Source organism: Phalacrocorax aristotelis, chromosome 6 (assembly GCF_949628215.1).
Source record: "Phalacrocorax aristotelis chromosome 6, bGulAri2.1, whole genome shotgun sequence".
NCBI lineage: Eukaryota > Metazoa > Chordata > Aves > Suliformes > Phalacrocoracidae > Phalacrocorax > Phalacrocorax aristotelis.
In genome coordinates, this window is record NC_134281.1 from 32,140,734 (window position 1) to 32,168,645 (window position 27,912).

Sequence of the window (27,912 nt, forward strand, 5' to 3'; positions counted from 1 at the left end):
ACCCTTCCTGCTCCTAGTTTCCCTCCTCTTGTGTCCTTCTTCCTCCCTGCCTCTGGCCTAGATACACGCATCCCAAAACCATAGTTTTACAGTTTAGCTCTTTATTGTGACACAGAATTTTTCAGTGTGTTTTGGAAATTACCCTTATATTAGAACAACCTGCAGGGCAGACCAGAGAGCTGGCTGCTGTCAGCTGTGCCCTGCTGCGGGCTGGCCTCTGCGCCCTGCCACCTCCTACTAGAGCTCTTCAGAGATGACGACAGCACGAACAGGCTTTCCCAACTCACTTCTCAGTAGCTTTCTAGGAACTGATGGCTTATCTTGTGTAAAATCCTCTTGGTGGAGAGGGAACAGTGATGACTAAGTCCTAGGAATCCTTCCTCACTGAGCAGGCTGGTCTACAGGGACTGGCTCCACAGCGAAGCCAAATGGGGTGGCTTCAAGTGGTAAAGTCTGGCTCAAGGGGGCTCTTGCCCCTGAACTTGGAAGGGAAGTATGGCTGGCAGCAGTCAGGGTGACTTGAGCCGACAGGACTGGCAGCAAGCCTTCCTGTAGTACCAGTGAGAGCACAGCTTCACCTTCAGCACCAGCACGCAGTTGGCTGTCGCTTTGTCTTCACAGTCTTCTTCTGGGGAGCAGAAGCATCCACAGAAGGGGTTAAAAAGGAGATAGATGTGCTTCCTCAGCAGAGAGCTGGACAGAGGAAAGGGCTCCCAAGGGCTCCTCTCCCTCTTTGCCCTGCCAGACTTACCTGGTGCCTCTGTGGGGCACAGCTGGAGTTGGCATGTCTGCCTGGCTTCTGGTTTGGACATGGGGTCACAGCCCTGAGCCAGCACTTCCCCCTGGTAACACTTCACCTCTCGCAGTCGCACACCAGCACCACATGTCTTGCTGCACTGTCAGGATCAAGAGAGAGGAAAGGGGTCGTGAGAGGCATTTTTTAATTTTTCTATAGTTCCCAAGTTCGTTCTTCCAGAGAGGCCTCCCGGTCCCTGCTTTGGAGACTATTCTTGAGGCGGTTTGGGTAAAATCCCATACTTATCTCAAACTTATGCTCCCCTTTTGTTGCTGGAGGAGAGCCTCCCTGAGCCAGGGTTGGGGCAGAGCAAAGGAGGAGTTTGCTTTTGTCTCTTTAATGCAACTCAGAATTGTTTTTGCTTTGAGTGTTGATGCTGTGATAGAAGATGGAAGAAATGGCTGCTGCGAGCCAGGCCCAGCTTCCCCTGTCCTCCCATTCCCTAAATGCTTACCACTTAAAACCAAGGGAAAGCAGGGAAAGACAGAATGTTGCCTCCTGGCAGAGGAGGAGACACAGCTGTATTGCCTGCAGTGTGGCACGTGCTCTTGCTTGAGGCAATAATCCACAAGCTCCAGGGTTTTCCCCAGCTCCTGTGTGCCAGTCCTTCCACCTGCTGCCTGGTCTGCGGAAGAGCAGAGCTCATGGTCCCATCCAGACCTAACGGAGCCCTTAGCAGAACAGGCTGCTAGAAGTCCTCAGTGCAGGTCATCCTCCACCAACCAGGGTTATGAGGTCTCCTCTCCCTCTTCCCCACCACCCCGAGCCCTACCTGAGACCAGGAGGTGGTGAACCACGTTGAGCATGGCCTCTTGAAACAGGCAGCTTGCTCCTCAGGTTTCTGAGAGGCCTCACAGCGCTTCTCAGGGTACTCCCTGTACACACCGTTCTCCAGGCCCGCACACAAGACAACACGGGTCTTTATCCCTCGCCCACAGCTGGCATCACACTGGGAAAGAGAACATAAAAGCCAGGAAACAAATGATGCTCATCACCTCCAGAGCATCAAGATGGCATCTGCTCACAAGCAAGGTCTTTAATGCATGTGCTAACACCAGTCTAACAGAGGCAGTGCTGCCCAGGTCACAGGCGCAATGGGTGTCTGCAAAGGAGCTGAATTTCTTAGGGAGCGAGGAGAGGAGCTGGTAATCGGTGGTTAGTCAGCACAGGGGATGCTAAATTCACCTTGGCTGGCCTTGACAGCAGCTACCACAAGGGACCTGGAGCAGCCAAGGTAAGACTACTGGAGGCTGTTTCTGTCTTATTTTATGTGTATCTAACCATGTAGCATATTTGTGTAGCAACCTACAGCTTGGAGTACTGACAAGCTTTGCGTGGGGCCAAACTGGTGCACTGCAGGTGCTTTGCATGGACAAGTACTGCTGAGCCCAAAGCTATGCAGGCTTAGCTGGGAGCTCTCACTCTCTCAGGACACCACCAAGAGAAACAGCAGGAGGCAGGGTCTGATTCTAGCTCAGCTCTGCTCCCCGATGCCCATGGAGGCAGTTGCCAGTTTGAGATTTCACTGCTTTGTGCCCTTCTTCACCACAGCAGAGCCAGCACAGCTGGCTTGCATCTGCCCTTAGCCACCCTGTGAACTCAGAGCTGATCAGCCAACAGAACATAGCAAAGGCAAAGAAGCTGGCACAGGCAAAGGTGGGAAGCTTAGCTGGTCTCTCTGAGTTCAGGTGAGTTTAATAACCTGGACACAGCTGAAAAACTGCACTGCAGAATTGTTTGTGACCTACACCATATGCCAGAGCAGGACAGGGTTATGGGACTGCCATAGGTCCCTAGGTTTAACCAGTTCATGCTCATTACCAGTGCTGGAGGGAGACTTGGCGGAATGTAGTCAACAGCTATAAAAGATAGCAAAATGAGAACAGACGTTTAGCTATGGTTGGAGGGGAGAGGGCTTGGCTGCTTCTCTGGTTTCCTAGAAATCTTCTTCCTTTGTGCTTTTTTAATGAATCCCTGTTTTGTTGAAGATGAAGACAAAGCCCAAACCCCACAGCTGATTCAATGTGTTCCTTCCAGGTGCTCTGAGATTTGGACCAGCTTGTAACAGGAAGCCCAGAGTCCCTAGGCCTTGAGTAACAGAGGGGTGTAAGTAGACTGGGAGAGACTGATTGCTTGGTAGAACAGGGCACCTGGACCACGTTCACTGGACTGTAAGTCCTGAAACAAGTACACTGTCATGGCCTGGATGTGACTTCCAGAGCAGGGATCGGGTTCAGGTTTACTTCTGGCTATTACTTGTCAGAGCTGGTTTTTTGGGGGCTTCCTCTTTAGTGGTGGGACCAAAATCCTGGGGGGCTGAGTGCAGATTCTGGACAAAGAGCTCTGCTGAGGTGTCTGCAACTGCCGGCTGGAAGCCAGAGGCGGAAAAGGGCAGTTTCATTAGGACATTGCTGCCCTCCAAAGGAGGTCCCTGGGAAGGCAGCAAATGCCACGAACTTTGGGATGGTCTTTAAGGTAAGGTAGGGGACAAGCCGGGGTATTTATTTCCCTTCCCTCTCTCTGGAAGCAGCAAGCATGAGGGTACAGCTCTTCGGTGGGAGGTTGCACCACACAACCTTGCTCCACCAAGGGAGCCAGGTTCCCACCATCTCCTGTGCGATATGGGATGGGAAGGAGGGCTGAGGACACAGGGCTGGGCTTGGCTTTACCTGGTCCCACTCCTGCTCCACCCAGTGTGCGGGGCAGTTCTTGTCACCACATGGATGGACAGCTAGGGGCTTGGTGGTTGGGTCACACTGCGAGTCAGAGATCACTTTGCCCTCCAGGTTGCGACATGTGATGAAGCGGCTCATGCGTCCCTCACCACACGAACCTGAGCACTTGGAGGAATAAAGAGCATTTAGACACATTAGAAAGCAGAAAGGTGGAGGGGTCGGGTCAGGGCTGGTGGTGCCAGGAGACCTGAGCCTAGACATGCCACTGAGACTGTGGCACTGGATCCCAAGGGTCTTTAGAGGTACATCTGGTCAGGGGCTTCTATTCTACAGGTGTTGTGAGCTTGCCAGGTTATTGAACAGAGCTCACATCACAGCTGGTGAAAATTTACAGCATGGAGAGGCAACAATAGAGATTATTCTAGTTTCTTTAGTTTAACCTCTGCCAGAAGAAAGCCAAAAGAGAGCAGGAGCATGACTGCCCACCTGCTCCCTCCCACCAACCCTGCACCCCCAGCATCGGGTTCAAGGAGAAACAGACCCTCTGGACTCACCGGGCCCCAATCCGAAGCAGTCCAGCGGCGGTCGCAGGGTGGGCCTGTGCACACTTTCTCACTGCTGGGCTTCCGGGACTCATCGCAGAGGGCTGCTTCCACTGAGCAGCGCACCTCCCGCTTCATCATTCCCTGCATGCCACACCGGGCCAAGCACTGCAATAGCCATACAGAGTCAGCCCCAGGGCTCAGAAGCAGAGAACAAGGGGGCAAGCAGAGGTGAGGGAGGCAGCTATGCCTTCTCCCATTTTCCTCCTGCTGCACTAGGGGAGAGGGTAAGGGCCCCAGCAGGGACAGAAAAAGGTGGGTCTATCTCTGTCTCTGCTGCTTGATTACTTTGGGTCCTAGAGCTCCAATGCTCCAGGATGCTGAGGCCTGGACTGCTATGCAAAGTCACTGGGCAGCTCCACTGTCCCAGTCCCAAGCAGACTGTGGGAAATCAGTCAAAGGGTTTTAGCTCCTCTATGTCTCCATGCTGTTTGCCATCTCCCCTTAGTTAAATCCCTGGAAAGAAGGAGGCAAAGCCTCTTGCTGACAGGTGCTTGCCTTCATTTGTTCAATGTCCTCCTTGAGAAGTGACCTTAGAAAAAATCTTTTGCAATGGTCTTTGTTCACTGGGCAGCGCCAGAACAGCAGAGCAGTGGGTAAAGGCAGTCCTTGGCTCCCCAGGATGCAGCTGGTGAGGGGCTTCCTCAGCACCCAACATCTGCCAGCCACCTTCCTCCAGGCCCCAGCCCAGCCCCGCCTGCTTACCTCTGGGAGCAAAGCTCCCCTGCTGCCTACCTCGGACCACTCGGAGAGCTCCCACTGGGGCCCACAGGCTTTGTTCTTGCAGGCTTTCCTCTCCATGGGCCTGGCCAGCCCAGCTGACTCACAGAGGTCATCATAAACGGAGCTGTCAAAGCCTGGAGCCAGCATCTTCCAGCAGCGCACAGTGCGGTACTGATAGCCCTCACCACAGGTTCTGGAGCATTCGCTCCACCGGCTGGTCTCCCACCTCCATGGGCAGTCCCCAGGAGAAAGCACAAAGGAAAACCCAGGTAAGGGGGACAAGCGACAAGGGGTGGCTGGCAAGTGCCTGCATGCCTGGGATTCCCTCACCCAGTAGCTGCCACTATGAATCTGCTCGTCATGTATGTCTGTGTTAAAGCGATGCTGGCCTTGAAAGCCAACTTTGCCCTTAGCGGCAATTTTGGCAGCAAATTCCTTCCCTCTTTTTGCTTACAAGGGGATACAAAGGCTTAGCTGTTGAAGTGTATCCTCCAGCCCGGAAATGGCTGTATACTTTCAGCAGAAAATGATCCTTACAAAGATATGTTGTCCTCATGGACAGGTGATGTAATTTCCACTCACCTAGGCTGGCAATCTCTCCCTGTGCAAAATTCGTGAGTAGGTTCTGGTCGGGTTAGGGCATCACAGTATGCTTCATCCACTTCCACTCCATCGTACCGGACACACATCGCATAGGAGGTGCTGATACCTGCTGGGCAATCAAGACCCTCTCTTGGTCAGGCTCGATCAGATCTAAAAGCCTACTCCCACCATGATTATATTACTGGAGTGCTCACTGCATCTGAAACTCTACCTGCCATTTAAAAAAATATCAGTATTCTCTCCATCAACAGCTAAAAAGGACCTCAGATGAAAAGTCACCTGATGCCAAACCTACCTGAAGTGCACGTGGAGCTGCAGGGGGCATAAGCTGAGACTTTCCACCGATACATGTCAGCCAAGCTAATGTCGTCATGGCCCACGGGGCTCACAACAAACTCATTGCTGTGGAAAAAGGAGGTGGTGTGAGCTCAAAATGAAAAATTGCTGCAAACATAAAATATAGTGAATTTCCTCCTCACTGTCTCTGAAGATGGGAAGAAACCCCGTGTTTCCGTTCTCAGTCTCCCCCACCTCGGGCAAGATGGACCACTGATGAACAGAGCATGTAAAGCCTTGATGCACCTCCTGAATTCAACTAGCAAGGCTGTGAAAAGCCATGGATCAACATCGTCTGAGCGGAGGCATCGTTCATTGTGAGACTTGTCTATTTCGTGTTCTTTCAAACATGCAGGTGCCCTCAGCCTCAGTTCATGCTATCACCTTGAGGGGTATGACATTAGGTTGAAAAGGGGAGCTCAGGCAAGGTCCCCCTTACCATATAATGTGGTGGGATAGTTCACATGTGGCCTGCCAGAAACGTTTAAAAGTTGGCCCTCGTTTTCCTGCCAAATGGTTACTGAAGTTACAGAGGCATATGTGCCCAGAATGGGACAGAAGGGGTATGATGTGCTGGTAAATGTGAGGTATGTGACATGCTATAGACTCCCGGCCTTCTTTACAATCACATTAGTGTTGGCACCCCAGGTTCTTCAGAACCCATTTAAATGGATCCCTTTGAGGCAGGGGTGGGGAGGCAATACATTCTGGGAGCTCTGGTCAGGCCAGTTGTGCAATCAGTCTTTGGAGAACACACCATTGGTCAAGCATCTACAGCAGCTGCATGGACGGACATTCAAGAATGTGGAGATCAAGGACGGCAGTGAGACTACCAGAGGATTGGCTTGACCCTCCCTCCCCAGCTAATCACGCTCCTGTTTTGCCCAGGAAATTAAGTGCCACCTTTCAGTGCCAGGGGCTTGCAGAGGCTCTGCCTGGCTGATGTCCACGGTTGGGCTGGCACCTAGCAGGGGGTTCTCCAGAGATGCCGTCATGCTGTAGTTGGCTGCTTCCCCCTGACTCCCAGCAAATGCTTCCACCTTCAAGTCCTCCAGTGAGTTCTTATGGGCCAGTGCTTTGTGGAGGCCCTGTGGCCACCGGGCAACTGTCTTGGTCCACAGTCCTGCTGTAGAGTTCCTCGGGGCCAGCCTGGCTGCCAGGTGCTGCAGCTCCCTACAGAAGGCAGTGTTGTGTGGGTCTCGGTGACACAGACGCCTGAAGAGATGAAGCCTGGAGGATGCTATGTGGCTGTTCTCTGAGAGCTCGGATTTCCTCATGCTGTAGGGTACAGCTGTGCTGATGGAAATCTGATTGAACCTGAGAGCTGGAAGGAAAAAACAAGGATCCTTTAATTATCTTGGATGGCTTCTACTTCAGCAGGTGGTATCTAACAAGGCAAAAACCGTTGCATATTTGGCCTCAAAATCATAAATTGCCACCAGGGTGCACCAACAGGTCTTAATAGTCCTGACCAACCTCTCACACACACTCTCTGCCCATTGCTCAGGAACTCCATTTAAGCTCAGGCCTGGGCCTTCAGACCTGCCCTGAGCAATGCTGCAGGTGTACTTTGTCCTGGAACTATTGTTTGGCTTTCCCAGATTGACCTCAGATTTGACTTGTCACCTTGCTTTCACCTGATGATCACTGGACGGTTGCTAGGATCTATTGCTGTCACTGGCCTGCCTGCCAAGCTCAGATGCCATGGGAATGCCCTGCCTGACAGGGCACTGCTTGATCTGTGTTGTGGCCACCCTCTCCCAGCAACCCTTCCCTTATGGAGCTACTGGCCCTCGCTGCTCCCTGACAGTCTCGACCCTGATATTAATCATCTTTCCCTCCTGTCTGCTCTGATGGTAAAGCCACCTTAGATTTAAAGACAATGAATGTAGGATGTCTGCTTTCAATGAATAAAATGGGAGAGAAGGAAAAACAAAGCAACCAACCCAACTCTGTTTCTTCACCAATTGCTGCTGCTTCCTCCTCCTCTGCCTCTCCTGCTGTGTTTGCATGGTAGACCTGTCTTAGCTGGAAGCCATACTTCTCTTTCTCTTCACCTTGTTCCCAGCCCCAGTCCCGAGTCTGACTGGTGGAGTTGGTCTGGAAGAAGTGCGGGTGACCAAAGCCTAAATCTTCATGCCCTTCTCTTAGAGGAAGCTGTTCACTGGTGTCATCTGGCATCAGGGAGAGCCATGTGGCATTGAAGTCCTGGGCAGCTCTCGAGTTGGCTGGAATGGGATGGTTCTGGATGGTCTCTGATAGGTGATGATAGACAGGCCTGTCTACTGCAGGGGCTGCAGTTCGGAGAGGTGGTGTCCGTGGTACAGTGTAGTCATAAGTTATGTGTGGCATTTTCCCATTAAAGTTATAGTACTGGAGGAAACAGGGCAAGAAAACAAAACCATTTTTATTTTAAGGATATGTATTTCCCAGAGACCTCTTCTATCCACATCCATTTTGTCATGGATGTTAAGAAAAGATAGAATCCTCATAAATGCAAGAGGAACAGCCCCCCCGCCCCCAAGACAATATCTGGCTTCCTCAGGCACCTACACACTCAGGTATGGCTTGGGAACCAGATTAATATTCCCTTTGTTGGAGGAAGGCTCACAATTTTGGGACAGGCAAGACAGGAAAGCCTAAAGCTAGCTCCTCACATACCATGGCATTCAGAGACTGGTTAGTGGGCCCGTGAGCTATGATATACTCCAGCCCATCTGAGTTGAGGCTTGAGGGCCGCCGGTACTTGAAGATCGTGCCAGCTACCCTGAAGTTCTGGGGGTTGTCAATGGCGGAGTTGCCGTTGAAGAAGAAATGCCCAGATTCATCTGCGAGTGCTTCAGAGAGAGAAAAGCAATAAATGTGATACTCATGCTGAACACCAGGGCTGCACTGGCACTGAGGAGAGCAAACCGCTCATGACTGAGAAAAGCCCACTAGAAAAAAACCTGCAGGTGCTCCTGTGTTTATCTTCCACAACAGGTCAGATCAGCAGTATTCAATGCCTGCTCCTTTCATTTCCCTCTCCAGCAAGAGCACAAATGTCTTCACAGCAGGGACTGACCCTAGTGAGCTTCATTTCCAAATGTCCCTCCTGCCGCTGGCTGCTGGAGATGTAGTAGCCTTGGTTTATGGAGAGATTAAGTGCCCCGTGCTACCCTGGAGGAAATGCTCACAGATAGCTCTCTCACAGCACAGGCGGGAGTGCACAGAGCCCTCCTCCCACCTCACAGGCAGCTGAACTGGGACCTCTATACCCATCTGGTTCCTCTGCTTACCTAGGATGTTTTCCGTTTTCCTGCGCTCAATGATGAGGATGTCTGTGGCCCCAGCAGGGATCTTGGTGATGAACACATAACCTGAGGAACAGAACAGAGGGTGAGGAAACCCTGAGGACAGAATAAAAAGGTCTAGTAGGAAAAGCAGCTCGTGGGATAAGTGTATATGTAGGAGGGCAGCGCCGCCCTTCAGGGGCAGGACGCTAAGGACATAAATGCATGTTGTGCCAGTCTGTGAGCTCTAATCCCCGGTCCCCTCTGAAGTCCCACTACAGATCGCCATTTCAGGTCTCTAAGGCTCAGTTTGATCACTGCTGGGTTTGGACTCAGGAAGGAACTGCACAAGTAAAACAGTCTGGCTTTAGGTGTGTGAACGAATGTGCTCTCACGCTCTTCCTGGCAAGAGCAAAGAAAAAGCTTACTAGCAATCAGGGCTGATGCTGAACAGAGGATGGAAAAGACCGTAGGTCTCCTCAGCTCCTGACTCAACAGAATTTGTCTGAGGAGTAGCATAAAAATTGACCTTTAAAGGGAGAGGAAATAAGGCTCCTAAATTACATGGTTTGGCAGCTTGTCCTTCCTGCTAGAAATGCAGGTCTTGTCTATTCTGTAAGATTTTATATGGACTGGAAGAGGAAGCCAAAACTGTATCTGTACTGCTAGAGGGGTTAGCACCATTGGGGTTAGCTCCAGAGCACCATTGTTCTGGAAAGGGACAAGTGCTTTTCTAATCTGGTGTCTGTAGAGAGTGAAGCAGACTAGTGAAACAACAATGTGAAATGATGTTCCAAAGCATCCTCAAACCACAGTTAGTTAATTACTAATAAGCATACCACAGTCTATTCGTCCTGTGGGTGGAGGAATGGGCCATGAGGTTGCAAGGAATGACTCTCAGCGCAGTTTCAGAGGGACTGTCCCTCAGCTGTGCCAGCCACAGCACTAGGGAAAGCAGGAGACTAAGTGCAGGCTGAAAAAAATGCTGTGACCCTCATCATAGGAGTTTAAGTTTCAAATGAACATGTAGCACAAATAAAAGATGGTTCATTGATCTCTTCACATTATCTGAGGTGGGCAAGATGCCAAAATCAATAGGAACAAATAGATCCCCAGCTGCTTCCTATTGTAAAGAGGTGAAGGGAAACCTTACCAGCCTAATATACAGCACATCAAGCCAATTTCCTCTGATGATTAAGTGAAAAGGGCAAAATACAGGCATTTAAGCAGGGGTGGTACTCTTCAGCTCTTTTTACCAAGCAGCTAGGAAACTCTACTCGCATTCAAGCCAGTCACCCTTCATGCCAGCTGGTTGTAAGAAGTAGCAGGTGAAGTCTCCGGACTGTGGTAGCAGGGAGTACCTATCTGTGAGATTGCCTTTCGGAAGCTGCCCGAGACACGGTGGCAAGTGCTGCCGTCCCCTCCACACACCCTGCATCTGTCCATCGTCCGGGGTGAGTACAGCCTCCCATCGCACCCAACTGGCTGCAAAGAATAAAAGAAAAGAGGGTTTCCTGGGGCCAGCTTTTCTACACAGGTCAGGGACTTTTCAAGGAAATGCTATCACGTTCTTTTGGTGAGGTTCTGGGTGGGGATATAGCTTAGCTAGGAGTGGAATAATGAATGAATACATCAAGAGCACAAATTCATCTGTGTAACTTGTAACCATCTACACTGTGCTCCTGAACCCAGGGCAGGGACTTGTGCGTGCAGGTGAATGGAGTAAGAATTGGGTAAGCTGTTTCAGTTCCTTCTATCTCTGTATTTAAGCCAATCCTTCTCCCTGAAGTAGTGATATACATCGTGACCCTCCAGGAGATGCTGCATCAATGGGCAGGTCTTTCTGAGCTTGAAAGGCACTCCTGTTACACTATATAGAGCCACCCTTCATCCCTGCCGTATGAGGTGAAAAATCAAATCAAAGACTTTTTTTTTTTTTATGACTATGTAAACAAACCTGCAATTTGAGTCTTCTCTCAGCTGGGAAGAAAGTGCTGTCACTCCGTGGGAACATGTGGATGTATATAATTCCCTTTGTGTGAAATTCTCTGCTCTCCTCTAGCCAACAGGCACTCAAGAGTGAAGGTAATTACTCCATGCCAGGCCTCAGTTGCAATTCCTTGCTGGGACCCCTGGCCTTGTGATGACTAGGAGGTCCAGCCATGCACTTACACTCTCCGTTTCTGTACTATTTCCTCCTGGAGTCTCACCTCACACTTCCCATTGATGCAGACCCCTTGATAGGTCCTGTCCTTGCAGGAGGTACCATCCTGTGCTCGGGCCATCAGCTGCCTCTCTCCATTCCGGGTGGTGCATTGGAGGTCACATGGTTTGTTGGAGATAATGGTGTAGTCATCTGAAGGGACAGAGGCAGAGAGTCACCAGACAGATCAAGGAGCTTAGAGATAGGCAGTGAGGAAGGGGACTTTCCCCTTATCCCAGCTGGTGGTTTGATATCACCTTGGATGTTCTTGCTGCCTGAGACGAGGCTCCAAGGCTACAGGTTTTGTAGTAGTAAAGGGGACATGGTATAAGGCTGCAGCTGGGAACCGTGCCTAGTAGAAATGCTTCTTGCTGGTAAACCCTCCTCCTTGCCACACCCTCTCCCCTTTGCAGTGCCGTTCCCTGTGCCAGACATGGGAATCTCTATCACCAGATCCCAGGCCACACATAAATACACAAGAGCAAGACCTGTAAGAGGAGTACCGACTGTGTGGGGCTGTTGGCCAGCTACACCCCATCCAGCTGCACAACTGAAGCTAGAGATGCAGATGTTCTATGTCCCCTTGACAGCTAATGGAAAGAGAAAAACAAGTGGGTCCAGAAAGAGGGTAATATCTCAGGCGAGCTGAATCTGGGCCTCAAGGGCCACCTAGCAACCCATGTGAAGCAATTTGTCTCGCCTGTGGAGGAAACCGATGGGCATCCTGCTCAGAACAAACCACCACCAACCCAGTGGGAAGCACACTGAGTGACAGAGGCAGCCAAAAATGGTAGAAGGCACAAAGAGCGTGAACACCCACTCTGCCAAGATGACTGCTGGTTAGCCAAGACAACTCAGAAAAGCCTGTGTCCTGTCTGCCCACCAGTGCTTGCTGATGTAGGATCCAAAACAGGAGCAGTGTGGTGAGAGAGGAGGCCTGGCTGGGTGAAGCAGTTCTGTGAAGAGACAGGGAACGATTCCTCCGAAGCAGGGAGCATAGGGAAGCACTTCCAGACCAGCCAGGAACATCCATCCCTTGTCCCCTGGGACCTTCCCCTTCTCCTGTGTCTGAGGAGAATCTGTGGGTGTTTTCCCACCCTGATCTTCTGTGTGAAGCTGTGAAAACCCACCTGGATAGAGGGGCATCCAGTGGTAGTAGCGCTTCCCAAAGGCTTTGGCATTGAAACTGGAGCATTGCTGCTGTTTGAAGCTTGCTGTGTTGGATGGGCAGGGCTATGGAGGGAATAAATGTGATCAAAAGCTCCCTACATCACAGCCGTGGTTGTGACACCTGCTTGTCCTTGATGCATCCTTGGAGGATGAAAATGCCCTGTCCACCCTGGAAGGAATCAGTGATGGACTTTGAGGTGCCATAATACAGGCAGAAAGGCCAGACCTCCATAGCCAAGGGCCCCTCAGACAGTATTTAACAGTCCTGCAAAAATTACTTCCAGTGAAGGGAAAAGCATACTGGAAAAACTTTGTCCCTCCCTCCAACCCACAGCAAGTATGTTTTTATATCCTCTTCCCCCACCTCTCAGTCCCAGAGAGTAGAGCCCATGTCCCACCTCTTCAAAGGCACACCATCAGCCACCCCAGGAGTGGATCATACCCCTTGTCTGCACTCCTCTGACAGACCAGTCACACCCTGAGTGCTGGTGCTCTTGCAGCTCCAGATGTGACCCCCTAAGGCCCACATCCCCCAGTAAGGACCAGTGGGTACTTGAAGTGGTTTTCACCTGCTGCTGGCACAGTTGGTAGTGCTTGGCTTCACCAAGACACATGGTGCTGTTTGTTCCCTGGGGCATCTGGAGCCTGTAAAGCAGAAAGAAAATGAGCTGGAGGTCTGTGAAGTACTAAGGTATTGAGGATGACAGAGAAGTCAGGCCGGACTTAATAGGAAGAAACAAGGCAGGCGTTTTATTGGAGCAAAGCTTTCTGGATCTAGACTAGGCAACATCTCTGAAACACATTTTCAGTGCTTTTAGGCGGACTGTGATTTTAAACTACTCTTGTTTTGGGGCAGGTTGAGCAGATGGGGAGCAACTGCAGTATCACCACCACTATGTCCCTCCACCTCTGAGCTCCAAAAGGGTTGATGTGACAAAAGGACCATAGACCCTGATGAACCATCGCTCCCATGGAGGCTCCCAGGATTTGCTGTAACCAGGGGAGTCAATTTCAGGATTCACTGTGCAGCAGGCAGGGAGATGGCACCTCTCATGGGGACTGGTCACCTTAAAAGATTGCCAAGAAAGGCTTGGTGCAGATGATGGACCAAAGCCATGGGAATTTTTCAACACAATGCTTTAGCTCTGGCCAGCAGGAGTTATCCAGGGGATACTGGAGTCCTTGACTCATCTTGAAAGCTGGGAAGACACAGGGAGAATGGCTGAGGCTGCAGATTAAGGCAATGTGGTCTGCGTAAAGAACAGCAGCAGACAATGCGTTAACAGCATTGGGAACATAAGATGCACTGTGTAATGAAGAGCCCTGTAGGCATATTCAGGCTGGACTGGCTACAGGTACTGCAGAGCAATGCTTTTCATGAAGTAGGCAAAGCCTAAATTTGTACCAAAAGGCTTGAAAACTGCCATTCCTTCCAGCTGAAGCAGAGGCTGCCTGCAGACTCAGGCAGAAATTGTACTGTGGGCATACTTGGCTCACACTTAAGCTGTTCTCCTTAAAGTTGCAGAAACCTTTTGGCTGGGTTTTATGTTGGGCTTTCTTTTTTTTTAATTCAGACTTGAACCCTGGAGTAAAATGCCACAGCAAAGCCCTCCCCTTCCCCAGCTGTGGAGTCAAACATGGAGCACATGCCAAATAGAGATAAAAATCTCTCTTCTGGCAGCAGGCAAAGGGCAAAAGGGCTCCTCTGGCTGAGCAGGAGTGTAGGGCAGCCCAGGCTCCCTCCTGTCCTGTTTCTCACTGCTCTCCCATGATAGCCACAGTGTGCTGGGGAGGAGGAGCAGCAGCAGAGGCATTGGCAAGCCAGGTTAGTGGGAAAGCCATGTCCAGATGGAAGGTACTGCAGCACTTCTGGACCCTCGTCGTGCTGCCAACCAGCCCACATAAAAGTTTTCTGCTGCAGGAGTGAGAGCAGGTGGGGGCCCTAGTCTGCACTTCCTCCACTCAGTAGTGCATTCACGCAGAAGGGAAAGGAGCCGAGTGTGGAGTGGGCAGCCCCTGTGGGCTTGCCGTGCTGCAGGATGCCAGCTCTCATTAACATCTCAGGAGCCTAGAGTAGCAGGCTAGTGAGGTGCCCGAGGAGGAGGAGGGCTTGGTGGCAAGGTGACCCGGAGGGGGCAGCAGGAGTTCAGGCAGCTGCAGTTCCCCACCTCTCCCCACTCCCACAAACCCTGTCCAACCAATACCAGGACTGTAGCAGCTGTAGAGGACAAATGTGGCTGTAGGGGACAAATGGAGATGCTGTCAGGTGACAGCCAGATAAATGACAGAAGGGAAAAAGACTTGCAAGCTCTGCAGGGAATAAAGAAGGGAAATTGCTGAGACATGGCTGAGCTGGCTGCTGCCAGGAGTAAATCAAGTCCCCAGAAGGTGTCTGGGAATATGTACCCACAGCCTTAGCACAGGAACTGGCTACAAATCAGGGTTAGGTGTGTCAAAGCAGCCACAGTAAGCGAGGGTTTGTGAAAGAAAAGAGGAATAGAGCTAGTCTCCTCCAGCCCACAACCCTATCATCTTCAACTCTTTCACAGACCCCAAGAGAGGACCAAGCTCTTGCTCCCCATAGGATGAGCCAGGCTGAGTGAGTGACATGTTTAGAGGACCTGTTGCCTGCCCAATGCAGCATGCTTCTCCCTTGTCAGCCCTCCCCACCACTGCCTGTTCACCACCTACCCCACAGGCAACAGCCGCCTTCCTTTCTGAGAGGCTGCAGAAAAGAGAATGGACGACTGTGCAAACCCAGGAGGTTTGGCCCAAAAACGCAGGTCAGGGGCACCCCGTTTCCCTTCTGGTGCTTGAGGCCCAGCCAAGGGTGCAGGCTGGGACATGACTTACCTCTGTCGCAAGCAGTGCCTCTCGCGGGACATCACACCTCCCCCGCAGGACCGGGAGCAGGTGGACCAGGAGCTCCACTCTCCCCACCACTTGGTGACTTCTTCATCCCAGGGGCCAGCTCCATCTGCTGCCTCACTACTGTCCTGACAGAAACAGAGTACGGTTAGCTGGAGAACCTGGATCCTCACCACCCTGTGCAGAAAAGGGCCTTCTAAAGGCAGCTCCCCCAGGGAGAACGTCACTTGGATGCTTTCTAAACAGGCAGCACTGGGACAACTGTGGCAGGATCAGGCCCCTGCAGGGTCACAGCAGGCTTACACATCTCAAAATTCAAATTTCCTTCCAAGACTGAGCTATGCATGGGAAGGAGGATGCCTCCAAGATCTCATGACATGATGTAGAGAATGCTGTTGGGCTGGACATGTGTGACATGAGCTTCTTTGGCCCCAGTGTGGTCAGTGCAGCAGGCTGCTGTTGGCTGTGCCCCCACAATTCCCAGCAGGCAAGGGATTCTGTGTTTTAGCTGCGTTTTTTTTTTTCTCTTGCAATATTTTCCTGTTTAGTGTCTCATGGCCTGAAAGCTCCCAGGGACTTTGGCAAACTAGCCCATGCAGGAATTAATTTGCTGTTTACTGAAATACAGCTGTGAGTAGTGTTACATGCAGCAATGAGTTTAACACAAGACAGGGACTGGAAAGGATTTATCCAGCTGAAAATGCTGAGAGTGTTTCAGTATTAGTAGAAGAAAATGAATAATTTGTGTGTGTGTGTTAAGTCTGCTATGTTAAAGTAAGTGCTCAGGGAAGTTGTATCAGTGCTACTATTAGCAAAACATGCTGCTTTGAGGCAGTGGCCGATAGTCCTGTTGCAAAGAACCAACCTACAAAGCGTAATTGATGGATGGGAAAGAAAAGTCAGCAGGGTTTGCTCATCACTAAACATGCTCTGTTCACTATTTTGGTTGACTGCCTCTTGGCTTTATGCTCTTTCATGGTGCAATAAAGCCAAAGCGTTATTCATCTTGTAGTGTAATTCCTGCCTGAGAACTTGTCATTTCCACAGCATCTGCCAACAGAACATCCTCTGGGCAGAAGAGATGCAGCTGGTTTTATGCAAATGTTTTAAAGTTGTAACTTAGCATGGTCGAAATGTGAATAGTGCCTCTTCTTGGTGACAGCCAGAGCGTGTTGAAAGTAACCTACTCTGCTGCCAAAAAGCACCATTACCTGATGCTTTACTCTCTAGTGATTACAATAGTCAACTTCGAAAACAATACCACAAAACTCTTTGCTGTATGTAGATGTTCTATCTGGACTTGACTTGCCTGACAGGGACCAGATGCTGTGGCCAGCAGCTGAGTTGCTCAAGAGAAAAATGAAATTTAAAAGAAACAGACTTGTTTTCAAAAATACCTTCTCTTCTTCCAAATTATCATCTCAGCCTATTTCCTATGAGAACTTTGGTCTGACTGTATATTATCAGGCTGTAAATTGAAATGGTGACTGTAGCTTCCACATTTACAAAGGAAAGAAACCAAAAGTCTCTTACTGTAAGGTATTTTCAGCTAAAATCTTTCCCTGACCCCTTCTCTGCTTCTCTGTGATAAGCATCTCAAGGCCTGTGGAGGAAAAGTTCTTCTCAACTGTCGGGAAGGAGAATGCCAATGATTTACCTGGTGTCTGTGTGGAGAGCTCAGCACAATGCAGATTCTCCCATAGCTGGGGTAATAATCAAAGTTGGTGTCTTACCACTTCACAGAGTAGTTACATGGGGTGCATGGACTGCCTGGAAGGAAGGTATGTGGACCAAAAGCTGCAATATTTATATAGCTTTTCCCCTGGTGGCAATAAAATTCTGTGTTGCTGTAACCTGCAAGGTAGTCTTCCTCCAGAGATCTTACAATCCAAATAGGTGAGACGGGGCAGAACGGAAACAGGCGAAGAGAAGTGAAATAGCCTGTTCTACTGACCTATCCCTGGATACGAAAAAGACTTTGTGGACTTGGAGTGGCAGAGAGCTGCAGGCTCCTTTTCAGGGTTACTGCTTTTGGGTGTTTTGCCTGGATGCAGGACTTGGCATGTGGTGGCAGAGTTGAGGTTTCAAGAAGATCAGCGTCTCTACCTTTGTGTGCCTTTCAGTTAGAATATGATTCCTCTCTGCACTATGACTTTCAGGAATGACAGGAGCCCAAATGAAGATTTATTGAAGGATGCTAGTCAAAGAAACTATTTTTAATGAAATGTGTTCCCCTATATCCATAAGCCCTGTTTCTGCTTCCTCTCTGCACTGGAGGAATCAATCACTTTTTAAGTAGATTGATTTGGCTCTCAGGTTTTTCCATAACCAAGCTCCCTTGCCTATCCTTGCCAAGAAGCATTTCTTTCCTTGTGTAAGCAAGGACAATGCTGAGCTGTCCCCTTGGCCAGTGAGACTTACAGCATGACTGCATCTGAGTCCTAGGCCTGGTGATGTGGAGGGGAAACCTCAGGTACTTAGAGCTGGGGCAGCTGGTTCCAATCTGTGCTGAATTTATTATATTGTCAGAAATAAATCTGCATTTATCATGACACACGAATGGTTCTTGTTTTTAATTAGAGATACTTGCCTTTTCCAAACTTCCAGATAATAAATTAAGGTCTGTGGGACAGACTCCAGATTAGATTAGCTCCTAGCTTTAGTTTCCCAAGTCCCTCAGCAAATCCCAAGAGTTACTTTCCGGCTGAGTGAACCACCCGCCCCCCACCTCCTCCTTGCAGAAGGAGAAATCAAAGGGGCTTTACAACAACTCTGTTGCACTCTCCTAATTATGGGAGATGCTGTAGCTGCTCTCACTTGCACTCTGCTGCAGAAACACAGTAGGCTAGAAACACCGGACCAGGAGGTGCACACAGGTCCAGTCTTTATAAGGCTGCCTCTGGCTGGGCTTCAGTGAGGGCTCTGCCTAAAGGAGGTAAGAGGGTCAGGTACGATTCCTTAGGTGATGGGGAATATAAGGCCGAAAATTTACATCCATAGAAAAGATAGACCATATTCCAGTTCAGTCAGGTGCTCTCCGCAAGAATTTTCCCTGAGGCATTTGTGGCTTGGCACCCGGTGATTATACAGCTGCAGTTCTTCCTCTCTGAGGCTAACCAAGTTATTTCTGTGTCTCTGCACCTATGCTGGAGGCTGTGCAACTGAGCAGGTGAGGGTTGCCCTCCCATCCCCTTGTTGAGGGGACCAGAGCTTTGAACCCCAACCTGCAAGGGATAAAATATCTGCCTCTAGAATTGCCAATATCAATGCCAGAAACATCAGTCTCTAAGCCAGCATCATTGAAAAGCTTTTTCTGTCTAACCAGAGACCCAGCAGCTGCTTCCCCTCTTCCTCCTGCCAAACAAAAGCTGCCATGAACAAAATGCTTCAGCCCTGAAAGACGTGTGGGCCTGGACTGACATCCTATCGGATTTCCAGGCGGTCTTTCTGAAGAGCTGAAAGGGATAAAATTCTCTGCTGACTTTCTGTCATGCTCTGGATCAGCTCTGAGCTATGCTGGGTTTCCCAGAAATCCGGGAATAACTGCAATTACCGTGTCAGTGGCCTATTCTCTTGTGTTGCTTATTGTTGTGCCTAATCTTGAGATTCATTAGAGCCTGGGGTCCTGTAAAAAAGCTGTCTGGGAAGACCACAAGCATGCCTGTTTAGTTCTCTTAATAGAGAAGCTTGGGCGGGGAAGGCTCTCCATTGCAGCCTGGCATGTCCCAAGGGCTGGCCCAGCACTGAAGGGCACAGTAGCTGTTGTAAACTGTTCTGCTCAACCCTGCCTGAGCTTATAAGATACTAGAAACAGCAGCTGAAAATGAAACAAATTCTTCACAGACCTTCTCTGAGGCCATTAACTGCATGTCCTCTATGAAAAACTTCCACGATCCCTTTACTTAAGGGCTTGTCTCTACAGCAAACCACTCTACTTACTGAAATACTAAGTACCTTCAGATGTCTTAATGCTTGGAAAAGACATCAGATTATTATCTGGAAATGAATGACCATGCTTAGCTCCCCTGGTTTGGGCTCCCGGTGTCATTCTCTGACTCAAGCTGTGGTGACAGACTCTACCACAGCCGTGAAAAAAAACAATAGCATTTGCAATTACGCCCCGATGTTTTACAAAAGAACTGGTGTTTGTGCAAAGCTATTTCTCATCATGTCATCGTTTTATCTTATTTGGGTAGTTTGTATGAGAGATTCACTGTTGGAAGCAGATGCAAGACCCTGTCTTCCTTAGAAAAGTTGAAAAAAGAAATTTGAGAAGCAGTTTTCGATGAGGGGAAGGAATCCTGAGGTAAAAGGAGCAATGTAGAACTGATTTTTAAGGGATCAGGAAGAACGCTAATCTGGGGAAAAATGGTACCTTGCTAAAGATGTGATATTGTGGCAGACAAGTAACAGAAATCTGGACATATAATGAGGAACAGATGAGAAGCAAATTAGAAAACCAGTGAACAGAAGCCAGCAGAGAACTACCAAGTACTATTCGTAATCCTGCCATGACAGAAAGTCCACAGGCAAGCGCCGTACATCGTTACTAAATACTCAATCCAGGTCAGTTAGGTCACTCCCTTCAAGTGGGATAATGCACTTATTCTGGGGCAAAACAGTAGAAAGGATGGAAATCCATGAAGGGGAAGAAGGGAGTAACAGGCAGTGTGTGTGAGAGGCATCTCTATTATCAGGCATTAAATGCAGCTAGCCCCAGGTAGAATTTGCTTACCATGTCTATGGATTGAGGCTTTCTATGACACTCTTTGTATAATCATGTTGTATATAGAAAACAGGATAGCAAGAGGAATGGCAGGTTAATCCCCTAATGACCATCCGTGTGCTGTCTTGCACCAGAGATACCAATCAATACTAGCCACCGTGTCTGCCAGGCCATATCGCACCACGCACTCCTTCAGCAGAGTGCTCTGCAGGGATCTCCTGGAGTAAGGGAGTGCTCAGGGCAGAGATGGCAAGAGTACTGGTGCGCATTTGTCCTGCGAAGGGCTGAGCAGCTCTCTTCCCAGCCCCAGATGTCCTCGTCTTAGGCGCTATACAAACTCAGCTGCTGGGGGCAGGGAAAACCATGAGTAACCAAGGCTTGTGTACATATGTTGATGGAGGAGTCCATCCAGGTCAGTCCTAAATGAAGGACTTCACATCTGTTTAACTTGACCTGGCTTGCTCTCCCTGAAACTTCTCTCTGATTTAGTCCTACAGTTAAGGGGTAAACAGAACAGGCTGCCTATTCCATACCCATCCGCTGTGGATGTGTATGAAGGTAAAAACAAAGTGGAAATGAGACACGTGAGCTTTAAAACTATGACAACCCCAGAACAGGAGACACTGCTGCTCCTCAAACCTGGGTTGTCCGCAGCAAAGCTGCGGTGTCTGGTCTTCTCTGCATTTAATGCTCATGTAAGATTGCTTCACACCAGCCATGGAGTCTGGGGTGAGGGAGTGGGAAACACAACCCCAAACCCTCTTCCTTTAGCAGAACAGAATCCGTTTAGCAGCAATGAAATCTGGCCAGGTTCCCCTCAGGGAAACGGGAGTGCTGAGCCACAATGCATGCAGTGACCCGTGAAGGCAGGGGCACAGCAGGCGCCCTGCAAAGCTGGAATCTCTGCCTCTCCTGCACAATAACAGGGCAATTTTTCCAGGCTGGGCCTTGGGAAGGAGAAGGGGGACTGGCAGAGAGGTTTTGTCGCTGCTGTGAAACAAGTGCCATGAGGAAGGCCAGGCTGAGGAGGTTTTGTGGAGGAGAGCAGAGGTGAGGGGAGCATGGGGCTCCGATGCCCAGACATGCACCCCACTGTTAGCAGAGAAAGCAGCCGCCTAAACCCATGCCTGGGGTGGTGGGAGGGAGAGGGAAGAGCAAAATCTGTTTTCAGCCCAAAACTGGAGCCAACCCTCTGCCAGGGATGAACGCGGGGGGCAGCCCCGGGCAAAGCCCCAGCCTGGGAAAGGCCCTGCTCCCACACGGTCCCTCTGGTGATGCTGGGAAGCCTCCTCAGGCGCCCTCGCCCCCCGCCGGCCTTTTGTTAGTGCCAGGCCGCCAGGGAGCGGGCAAACCGTCGGCTCCTCGGGGTGAATCTGGGGAAAGGCGCGACAAACCCCCCTTCTCACGCACCTCCAGACTGAGGGAGAGCGGCGGGGGGGACCCCCCAAGCCCAGGCTATCCCCTGCAGGAACTAGAAGCCCTCCCGCTCCCCCGCACGGGCCGGGCCGCCCTCTCCCTGCCCCAGGCCCGGGGCGACCAGGACCGCGACGGCGACCGCGGCCGGCCCCGGAGCGCCCCTCCTGGCCCCGGCCCCGCCGCTGCTCCCTGAGGGGAGGGAGGGAAGGAAGGAAGGAAGGAGGGAGTGAGGGGAGGCTCCGCCGCCGCGGGCCCACCCGCCGCCGCTTACCTTAGCGCCGAGGGGGGCGGCGGCGGCCACGCTGAGGAGGAGGAGGAGGAGGAGGCGGAGGCGGGGAGCGGCGGCCATGCCGCGCTGCTGCTGCTGTTGCTCCTGCTGCCGCCGCTGCTGCAGCCGAGGCGGCGAGGCGGCCCACCAGCGGTGGTAGCGGGAGCAACCGCTGCCGGAGCGCGGGCCGGCATGGCTGAGGGAGTTAATGACTTTACAACCTGCCGGGTAGCGGGCGGCGACCCGCGGCGCGGCCGCTCGGCGGGGGATGGGGATGGGATGGGATGGGATGGGGTGGGGTGGGGTGGGGTGGGATGGCGGGGGGGCCGGGCGCTCCTCAGGCCCCGCCGCCCCAGGGCTCGGCCCCGCGTCTCGCCTGCGAGCTGCAGCCCGAGCTCTGCCCCCTCGCACCGCCCTGCCTGCGGCCGGTCCCACCGCCCGGCCCTTCGTGGATTTCTCTTACCGCTTTTTGGAGCTGGTTCGGCGCCCCTCGCAGTGTCCCGGGGCAGCGACTGAGGCAGCAAGCAGTCCCTGCCGAGCCACCCGCGGCCTCGGACACCCGGGGACCCCCTGTCCCACGCAAAGCCCTTGCTCCCAAGCCAAGCCCTCCTTTCATTTCCTCCTGCACAAAAACCATTCCCTACCCGACTCATCTTTCCTGCCGTTTCTGGGCAAGCTCTGGTTCTTGGAGCATCCCTTTGGCCCTGCTCGGGCTGGAGGGCAGTGTGTGTGCTCTGTGCTGGAACAGGTGGGAGGGAGACATCGCCCACGGAGAGCTGCTCTTGCTGGTGTGGTACCTGAAACGTGCCTGCATGGTGAGCAAGCCTGATGACCTGCTCCTTACTAAGAGGACACAGTTGCCCGGAGGCCCCGTTCTCTGCCACGGTCTAAGTCACATTCCAAACCCCAGCTTAAGTCTCATGTGAAAGTTGTTCTCCACCACCTCGGTTCTTGTGTCCCGTCTTTATGCAGTAACTGCACAAAAGCGCACTCCAAAGTCGCACCGCTTGAACCTACTCACAGCACTCTGCTCGCTGCTTGAGGCCTTCTCAGGAGATGCAATGGCACCTCAGAAGCCCCCACAAGTTCTCTGAGACCTTCCAGGCTAAAGAAATCTGTCCATCTTCATCTTCGGATCTGCTTTCAGGCTGGCACCCTGAGGTAGTCAACTGCACAACCTAAGAGGAATGAATTTGCCTGCTGATACCTTCCCCCCTCCTTTCTGGATCCCCCCTTGCTGTGCTTGCGATCAGAAGGAAGCTTTCGGCAAGACGCTGTGTCTCTGTGCCAGCACACCTCGGCCCTCCTGGGAGCCGGCTGCTGTAAGCTGTGGACAGAGGCTGTGCAAAAATGGCATCAGGTGTCTCCCGCCTGGGGCGGGCGTCTGGGGATCAGTGGTTTCTGCCTGCCAGATGTGCTGTCATTAGTGTGGGAAGGGATCGGAGTCCTCTGCCTCTCCCCCACCAAGGGAGAGGAATGATGGAGGGGTGTCAGCAGGGGGAGCGACTGGGGACTCCTGATCAAAGCGATTTGCTAGAAGACAGGGAGTGAGGGGAGGAGGGGGCGACCTGCTTCTGACCCATCCAGAGAAAATGAGCATGAGGAGGAGCGCTGACAGCATGGTTGTGCCATGAGCTGCCTTCTACAAAAGCAGGGGCGAAAAAAAGCTTCTGGGATTTCCTGCCCCGCTGCAGCCCTGTGTAATGTTCCTCTGGAGCCAGCTCCTGCCCTGCAGATAAGCAAAGCTGCAGAGAGGCACAAAGGTGGGGGAGAGGCTGTGTGTATGAAAAAAAGGGGGGCTGGCTCCATTTGAGTGAGGGAGTGGGTAGCAGTGTGGGTCTCACACCAGTTTCAGTGTGCCTGATCTTCTTCAGACCCCCTCAAAACCAGCATCTGAGCAGGAACGCTGGGAGGCAGAAGCAGGCTGTTGAGTGCCACTCAGTGCAGAGAGGAGCTACGGGAGCATGACAGGGCAAATCCAGGTGGCCTGTGATGCTCTCCCCTCCAGGGCCCCTCTGTCCTGACCTTTCTTGCTAGTCCTGCTCTCATCCCACAAGCACAACTCCAGAGCACCTTCTCATCACAGGGGTAAAACAAGTGATGTGTGGAAGCCAGCAAGGCAATGTTAAAATCTGCTTGCCATTTTACACCCCGAGTTTAAGCAGTGTGGTTGTTTCCTTGTTCAGAGGAGATTTTGAATACTCTCAGTCAATGTGGGAGCAATTTGCTAATAAAACCATCGCCAGCCACCACAACCAGCCTCCAGACTTGTAATTGTTTGTAATCCATCTCTCACAATTTGTATTTTTTTTCCTACTGTCTTTACTTAGACCATAAAGTAAAGTTGCTGATTTCTAACTGAGCCAACTCGTTCTGCTGTGGGCTGTATTATGTGCATGAGCAGGCTGAGCTCTGCATGTGCAGCAGCCCTTTGTGGTTTTGCATTCAGCTCTACCATTACAAGGTGCTTTTCCCCAGTTGCTTCCCAGTTTCACATACACTATTGACAGCAAGTAGGTCTGTATTACCACCAGGGAATGTTTAAAAGATTCACAAATGTTGAGGATCTCTTCTTTAATAGCACCCAAGACCGGGACCATGTGGTTTCATCCTAACAGTTGCTCCATAACAGGAATTGAGCTGGGGCCAGCCAGCATCTTTCACTGTAGGTGCCAGCCAAGTTTAGACACATGGGCTGCTTAGGGGAAATGATTTGCACTCATCCCCTGCCCTCTGGACGTTGCCTAGGATTTCAACCTCTTGTCTCGGCCAACTGTTTCTCCAAAAAGCTTCCAGACATAGTCAGGAGGGCAATCAAAGGGCATTGTTTCTGGTGAGGAGGACCAGTGTTTGTGGCTGCTGTTGCAGCAGGTCCTGCATGACTGGAGTAAATCATCCTCTAACATGACCTGAAGGCATTTATTCTGCTCACAACCCATTTGCAGTTGCCACAGGTGACAGCCATTTTCCTGTGGGGAAAGTCCTGGGATTGTAATTATAGAGGCTGAGAGTTTAGAAAAATGCATGTGAGAGACTGGCCTGGAGTGTAAAGGTCTTTGGACACCTCTTTATTTCTCTGTGTATGTGTGTGTTTTCCTCCCATTGACCAAGCTGCTGGAGGGAGCCTGTCTTTGATAGCAGTCTTGCAAGACGTTGCACTTGGTTTTTAGTCCATCCCTCTGGCTGAACAGTCCCTGTAACTCAGTTGGCTTTACCTGGTGCTTGCCCCAGCACAGATGCCCCCTGGGAGCAGAAACAGCAACTGGACTTTGCTCTCCCTGTGAGGAGAAACCTGTGGGGTCCAAGGCTCCACTCTGCAGATACAAGGTCTGACCAGGGAAATGGCTGGTCCTTCTGAGCAGCTCCAAGAGTTCAGCTCTGTTAACATCGAGAAAACAGTGGCTTCATTCGGCTCATGCTGTAATTGTGGGAAAAGGCCAGGTTTGCTCCTCCATGGAGATCCCCATGACCTGAAACTGCTTCCTGGAGATGTCTAAGTGGTCCCTGGGCTGCTGGGGCAGAGGATGGAGCAGACCTCAAAGGAGGTGTGCTATGGGGAGGCTGTTTCCATCTCTCCTGTTGAACCATGCTGCTGCCTCTGCTCTGGCTCTGAGAGGATCTTCAGCTCTCAAGTGCCCTCACGAGGGATCTGCAGAGCCCCCTGCTCAGACTGAGCATAACTGCACAGTCCAGCCAAAGCAGGGAGAGGCCAGTGGGAGGTCTGCTTATGGCTTTGCCTCCTCCCTGTGCTGGGAACACACTTGCAAGCTGTATTCTTTGAGCCTTTTCATTGCAGGCTCTTGGATCCACATCCCACAGGCTGAGGCCAAGCTCCTTTGTGCAATCCATTGTATGGCTGCTTCCCTGGGGAGGCGAAGGGGGGAAATAAAAAAAAAAACATCTTAAGCTCCCAATATCTGCAAATCTCTCTTACAATGGAGGTTTTGTAGGCCTAAAAGTGACCCCCGAGGGACCAGCCCTGCAGCGGTGGAGCCTGCCCATGTGCAGAGCTGCAGGAGAGTTAAGCTGTGGACAAGCTCCCAGAGGTTAAAGCTCAACAGGAGAAACGCGGCTTAGCTGGGTTCACTACCTGTCTCTTTGCATTCTGCCTTCTTCGTGCTTTATTGTGCACTCATGCAAAGGGGTAAAAGAGCTGTGGCACAATGTGCCTGTCTCAGGGACAGGGATGCTGAAGGCAGAGCAGGATAGCAAGCCAAGGCCATGCAGTGCCAGCTGAGCCACTCACCTTTAAACGCTGGGGATGATGAGTTTCTGTCAGCTCACAAGGCAGTGGCACTCTCACACATGTAATCAGTGCTTATTTTGTGGCAAAGCAGTCCAGACTGGCCTTCTGGAACTGGTTTTGCCCCTCAGCAGAGCTGCTATGTAATTTTCAAGGTAATTTTTAGGGTTTTTGAGCACCTTGTGGCAGCACATCCTTCCCTGCAGAACTACTGCTGCAGAGAGGAGGACTGCAAAAAAAATGAAAGATAGTTGCAGAGGGGGATGCATTCTTCGACAGGCCAAGTAGAATAATTTATTTTTTTTTTTGTAGATGAGGACTTGAAAAATAATTTAGCTTTAGCATTGACATAAGAGCAAGCAACTGATAAGCTCCAGCCAAACCCATGGCCTTGCATGCTTGGGGAATGTGTGTGTGTGCAGGAAGGGATGGTCCTGGAGAGATTATGAACTAGGCGTGTGGAGGACAGTTGAAGGGAAGAGCTGCCCTTAGCACAGGTGGATGTGGTGCCCAGGAGGAATAAATTCATTTACCTCAGATGGTGTAGAGCTGGACCGTGTCGCGCTCCGTCCTGGTCTTGTGCTGACCTCTTGCTGCTGTCAGAGAGCTGGAGGGAAGGGGGAGCTTTAGTTCCTCTGAAGCTGCCGCAAGTGCCTCCGCCCTTGGCTGTGCCCCACGTCCTTTGTGTCACCCAACGGTCTCCCTCTGCACATGCTGCACCCATGCCAGCACCCTGCCCTGGGGAAGCACACGCCGGAGCACAGCATGTTTCTGAATTAACTATCAGTCTGTGAAGAGTAGGGAACCCAAACTGCTAGCTGGGAGAAACCAGCTGAAGGACCTTGCTGGGGGTCCCACTGCCCCCCCCAAAGTGTCCCTAGGAAGGGGATGGTGTGGAAATGCTGCGTCTTAGCATGGTGGGTGGGAAGGTTCAGCCTGGCGGCAGCTGGGGAGGTCAGCCTGGCACCTCTGCGTCGATGTCTCTCACTTTCCTTTCAGGGGAAGTACTGCTTGGCCATTTCAGGGACTCTCGCAGGATGCTCTTGCTTGGTACATATTAAAGATCCATTCTCTGAACAGGCTGCAGATTTTGCCCCAGAGTTTACAGAGAGGTGCTGTCACTGCTGAACAGCCTCTGGACTTGCCGGTCCTGGTTTCCCTGCCTCTCTTCAACAGAGGGCACCTCTCCCACTCTTGGTTCAACCTGGTTTTTAGAGCAGGTACAAGGACAATGATGTTATTTACCAACACAAATCACGGTGAGCACATCATTTAAGGGAGAATCACTGCTGTATCTTTCTGCCTGGAGACGTTCTTGGAGCTCGTTCAGCTGCTCCCTTTGGAATCACTTTTGAATTCATGTGCAACACTGAAAAAGCAGCCTGGTCTTGGCACCCAGAAATCACTGCACTTGGTGACACTGGATTTGCATCTGAATCTTTGGGCTAGGACCAAATCTTATCCTTTTGCATCAGACAACAGGATATGAGTGATGTTTACTTCTGACAATTGGTCACATGAACATTTATTTGAAAACAGATGCAAATGTTATTAGTTTTTAGGTTGCCAGGGTCTGGACAGAGATTGAAGAAAATCCAGAATAATTTCTGGATCTTCTTATTTCTTAAGATTATTCCAATAATCTGGAAATAATCCAGAGGGTAAAACCTCTTTTTTTCCAACCCTCTCACTGGGCAAAATAATTCACCACAAATCAAAAATTTGTGTGTGCTGAGGTGGTGTAACATTGGGTGGAACTGATCTGATCAAGGGTGTTGAAATTAGAAGTATTTGCTTTCTGTATTTCTGAAATATTTCAGTTGTCAGTGGATTTTGTTTTAATTATTATCATGAAGTATTATGCAAACCTTAGTATGTTTCAGCCTGTGTTGAATTCAGCAGCTGTTTGGGAGTTTGTTTTCAGTTTTGCCTTAGCTGAAAAGCTGCAAATGTTTGCCCCAAACAACTGAGAAAAAGGTTGGTTGGAGTTTTTGTGGAAAAAGCAAATATT

At 50.9% G+C, this 27,912-nt stretch overlaps 1 protein-coding gene across 7 annotated transcripts; it reads right to left on the reverse strand.

The window, feature by feature from the left end:
• Window positions 1–89: 89 nt before the first annotated feature.
• Window positions 90–22,447, reverse strand: LOC142058901 (ADAMTS-like protein 2). 7 transcript variants are annotated; one of them, XM_075096905.1, is made up of 18 exons: window positions 22,303–22,447; window positions 15,234–15,376; window positions 12,950–13,025; window positions 12,341–12,443; window positions 11,218–11,363; window positions 10,369–10,492; window positions 9,014–9,094; window positions 8,397–8,572; window positions 7,682–8,108; window positions 6,639–7,059; window positions 5,695–5,801; window positions 5,379–5,508; window positions 4,809–5,022; window positions 4,026–4,181; window positions 3,466–3,636; window positions 1,569–1,745; window positions 752–896; window positions 90–628 (listed from the first exon to the last, which is right to left on the reverse strand). In XM_075096905.1, exons 1-18 carry the CDS (start codon window positions 22,309–22,311, stop codon window positions 510–512), a joined length of 2,925 nt encoding a protein of 974 aa, XP_074953006.1. In that variant the 5' UTR covers window positions 22,312–22,447; the 3' UTR covers window positions 90–509. The 7 variants fall into 7 exon arrangements, with proteins under 7 accessions (XP_074953006.1, XP_074953007.1, XP_074953004.1 ...); XM_075096906.1 differs by having other exon boundaries at window positions 15,234–15,371; window positions 22,303–22,446; XM_075096903.1 differs by lacking the exon at window positions 22,303–22,447 and adding an exon at window positions 21,662–21,967 and having other exon boundaries at window positions 5,379–5,505; window positions 15,234–15,371.
• Window positions 22,448–27,912: the final 5,465 nt, after the last annotated feature.

What these genes read in the sequence shown, in the direction of transcription:
- LOC142058901 (XM_075096902.1), bottom strand. Translation starts at nt 21,852, where the DNA reads ATGCCGGCCCGCGCTCCGGCAGCGGTTGCTCCCGCTACCACCGCTGGT. An exon ending in AAAGGCAATCTCACAGATAG is followed by an intron (nt 9,095 to 10,368) that starts GTACTCCCTGCT and finishes TCTGTTCCTCAG; the next exon opens with GTTATGTGTTCATCACCAAG. An exon ending in AGCTCTCCGAGTGGTCCGAG is followed by an intron (nt 4,182 to 4,808) that starts GTAGGCAGCAGG and finishes TGGCTATTGCAG; the next exon opens with TGCTTGGCCCGGTGTGGCAT.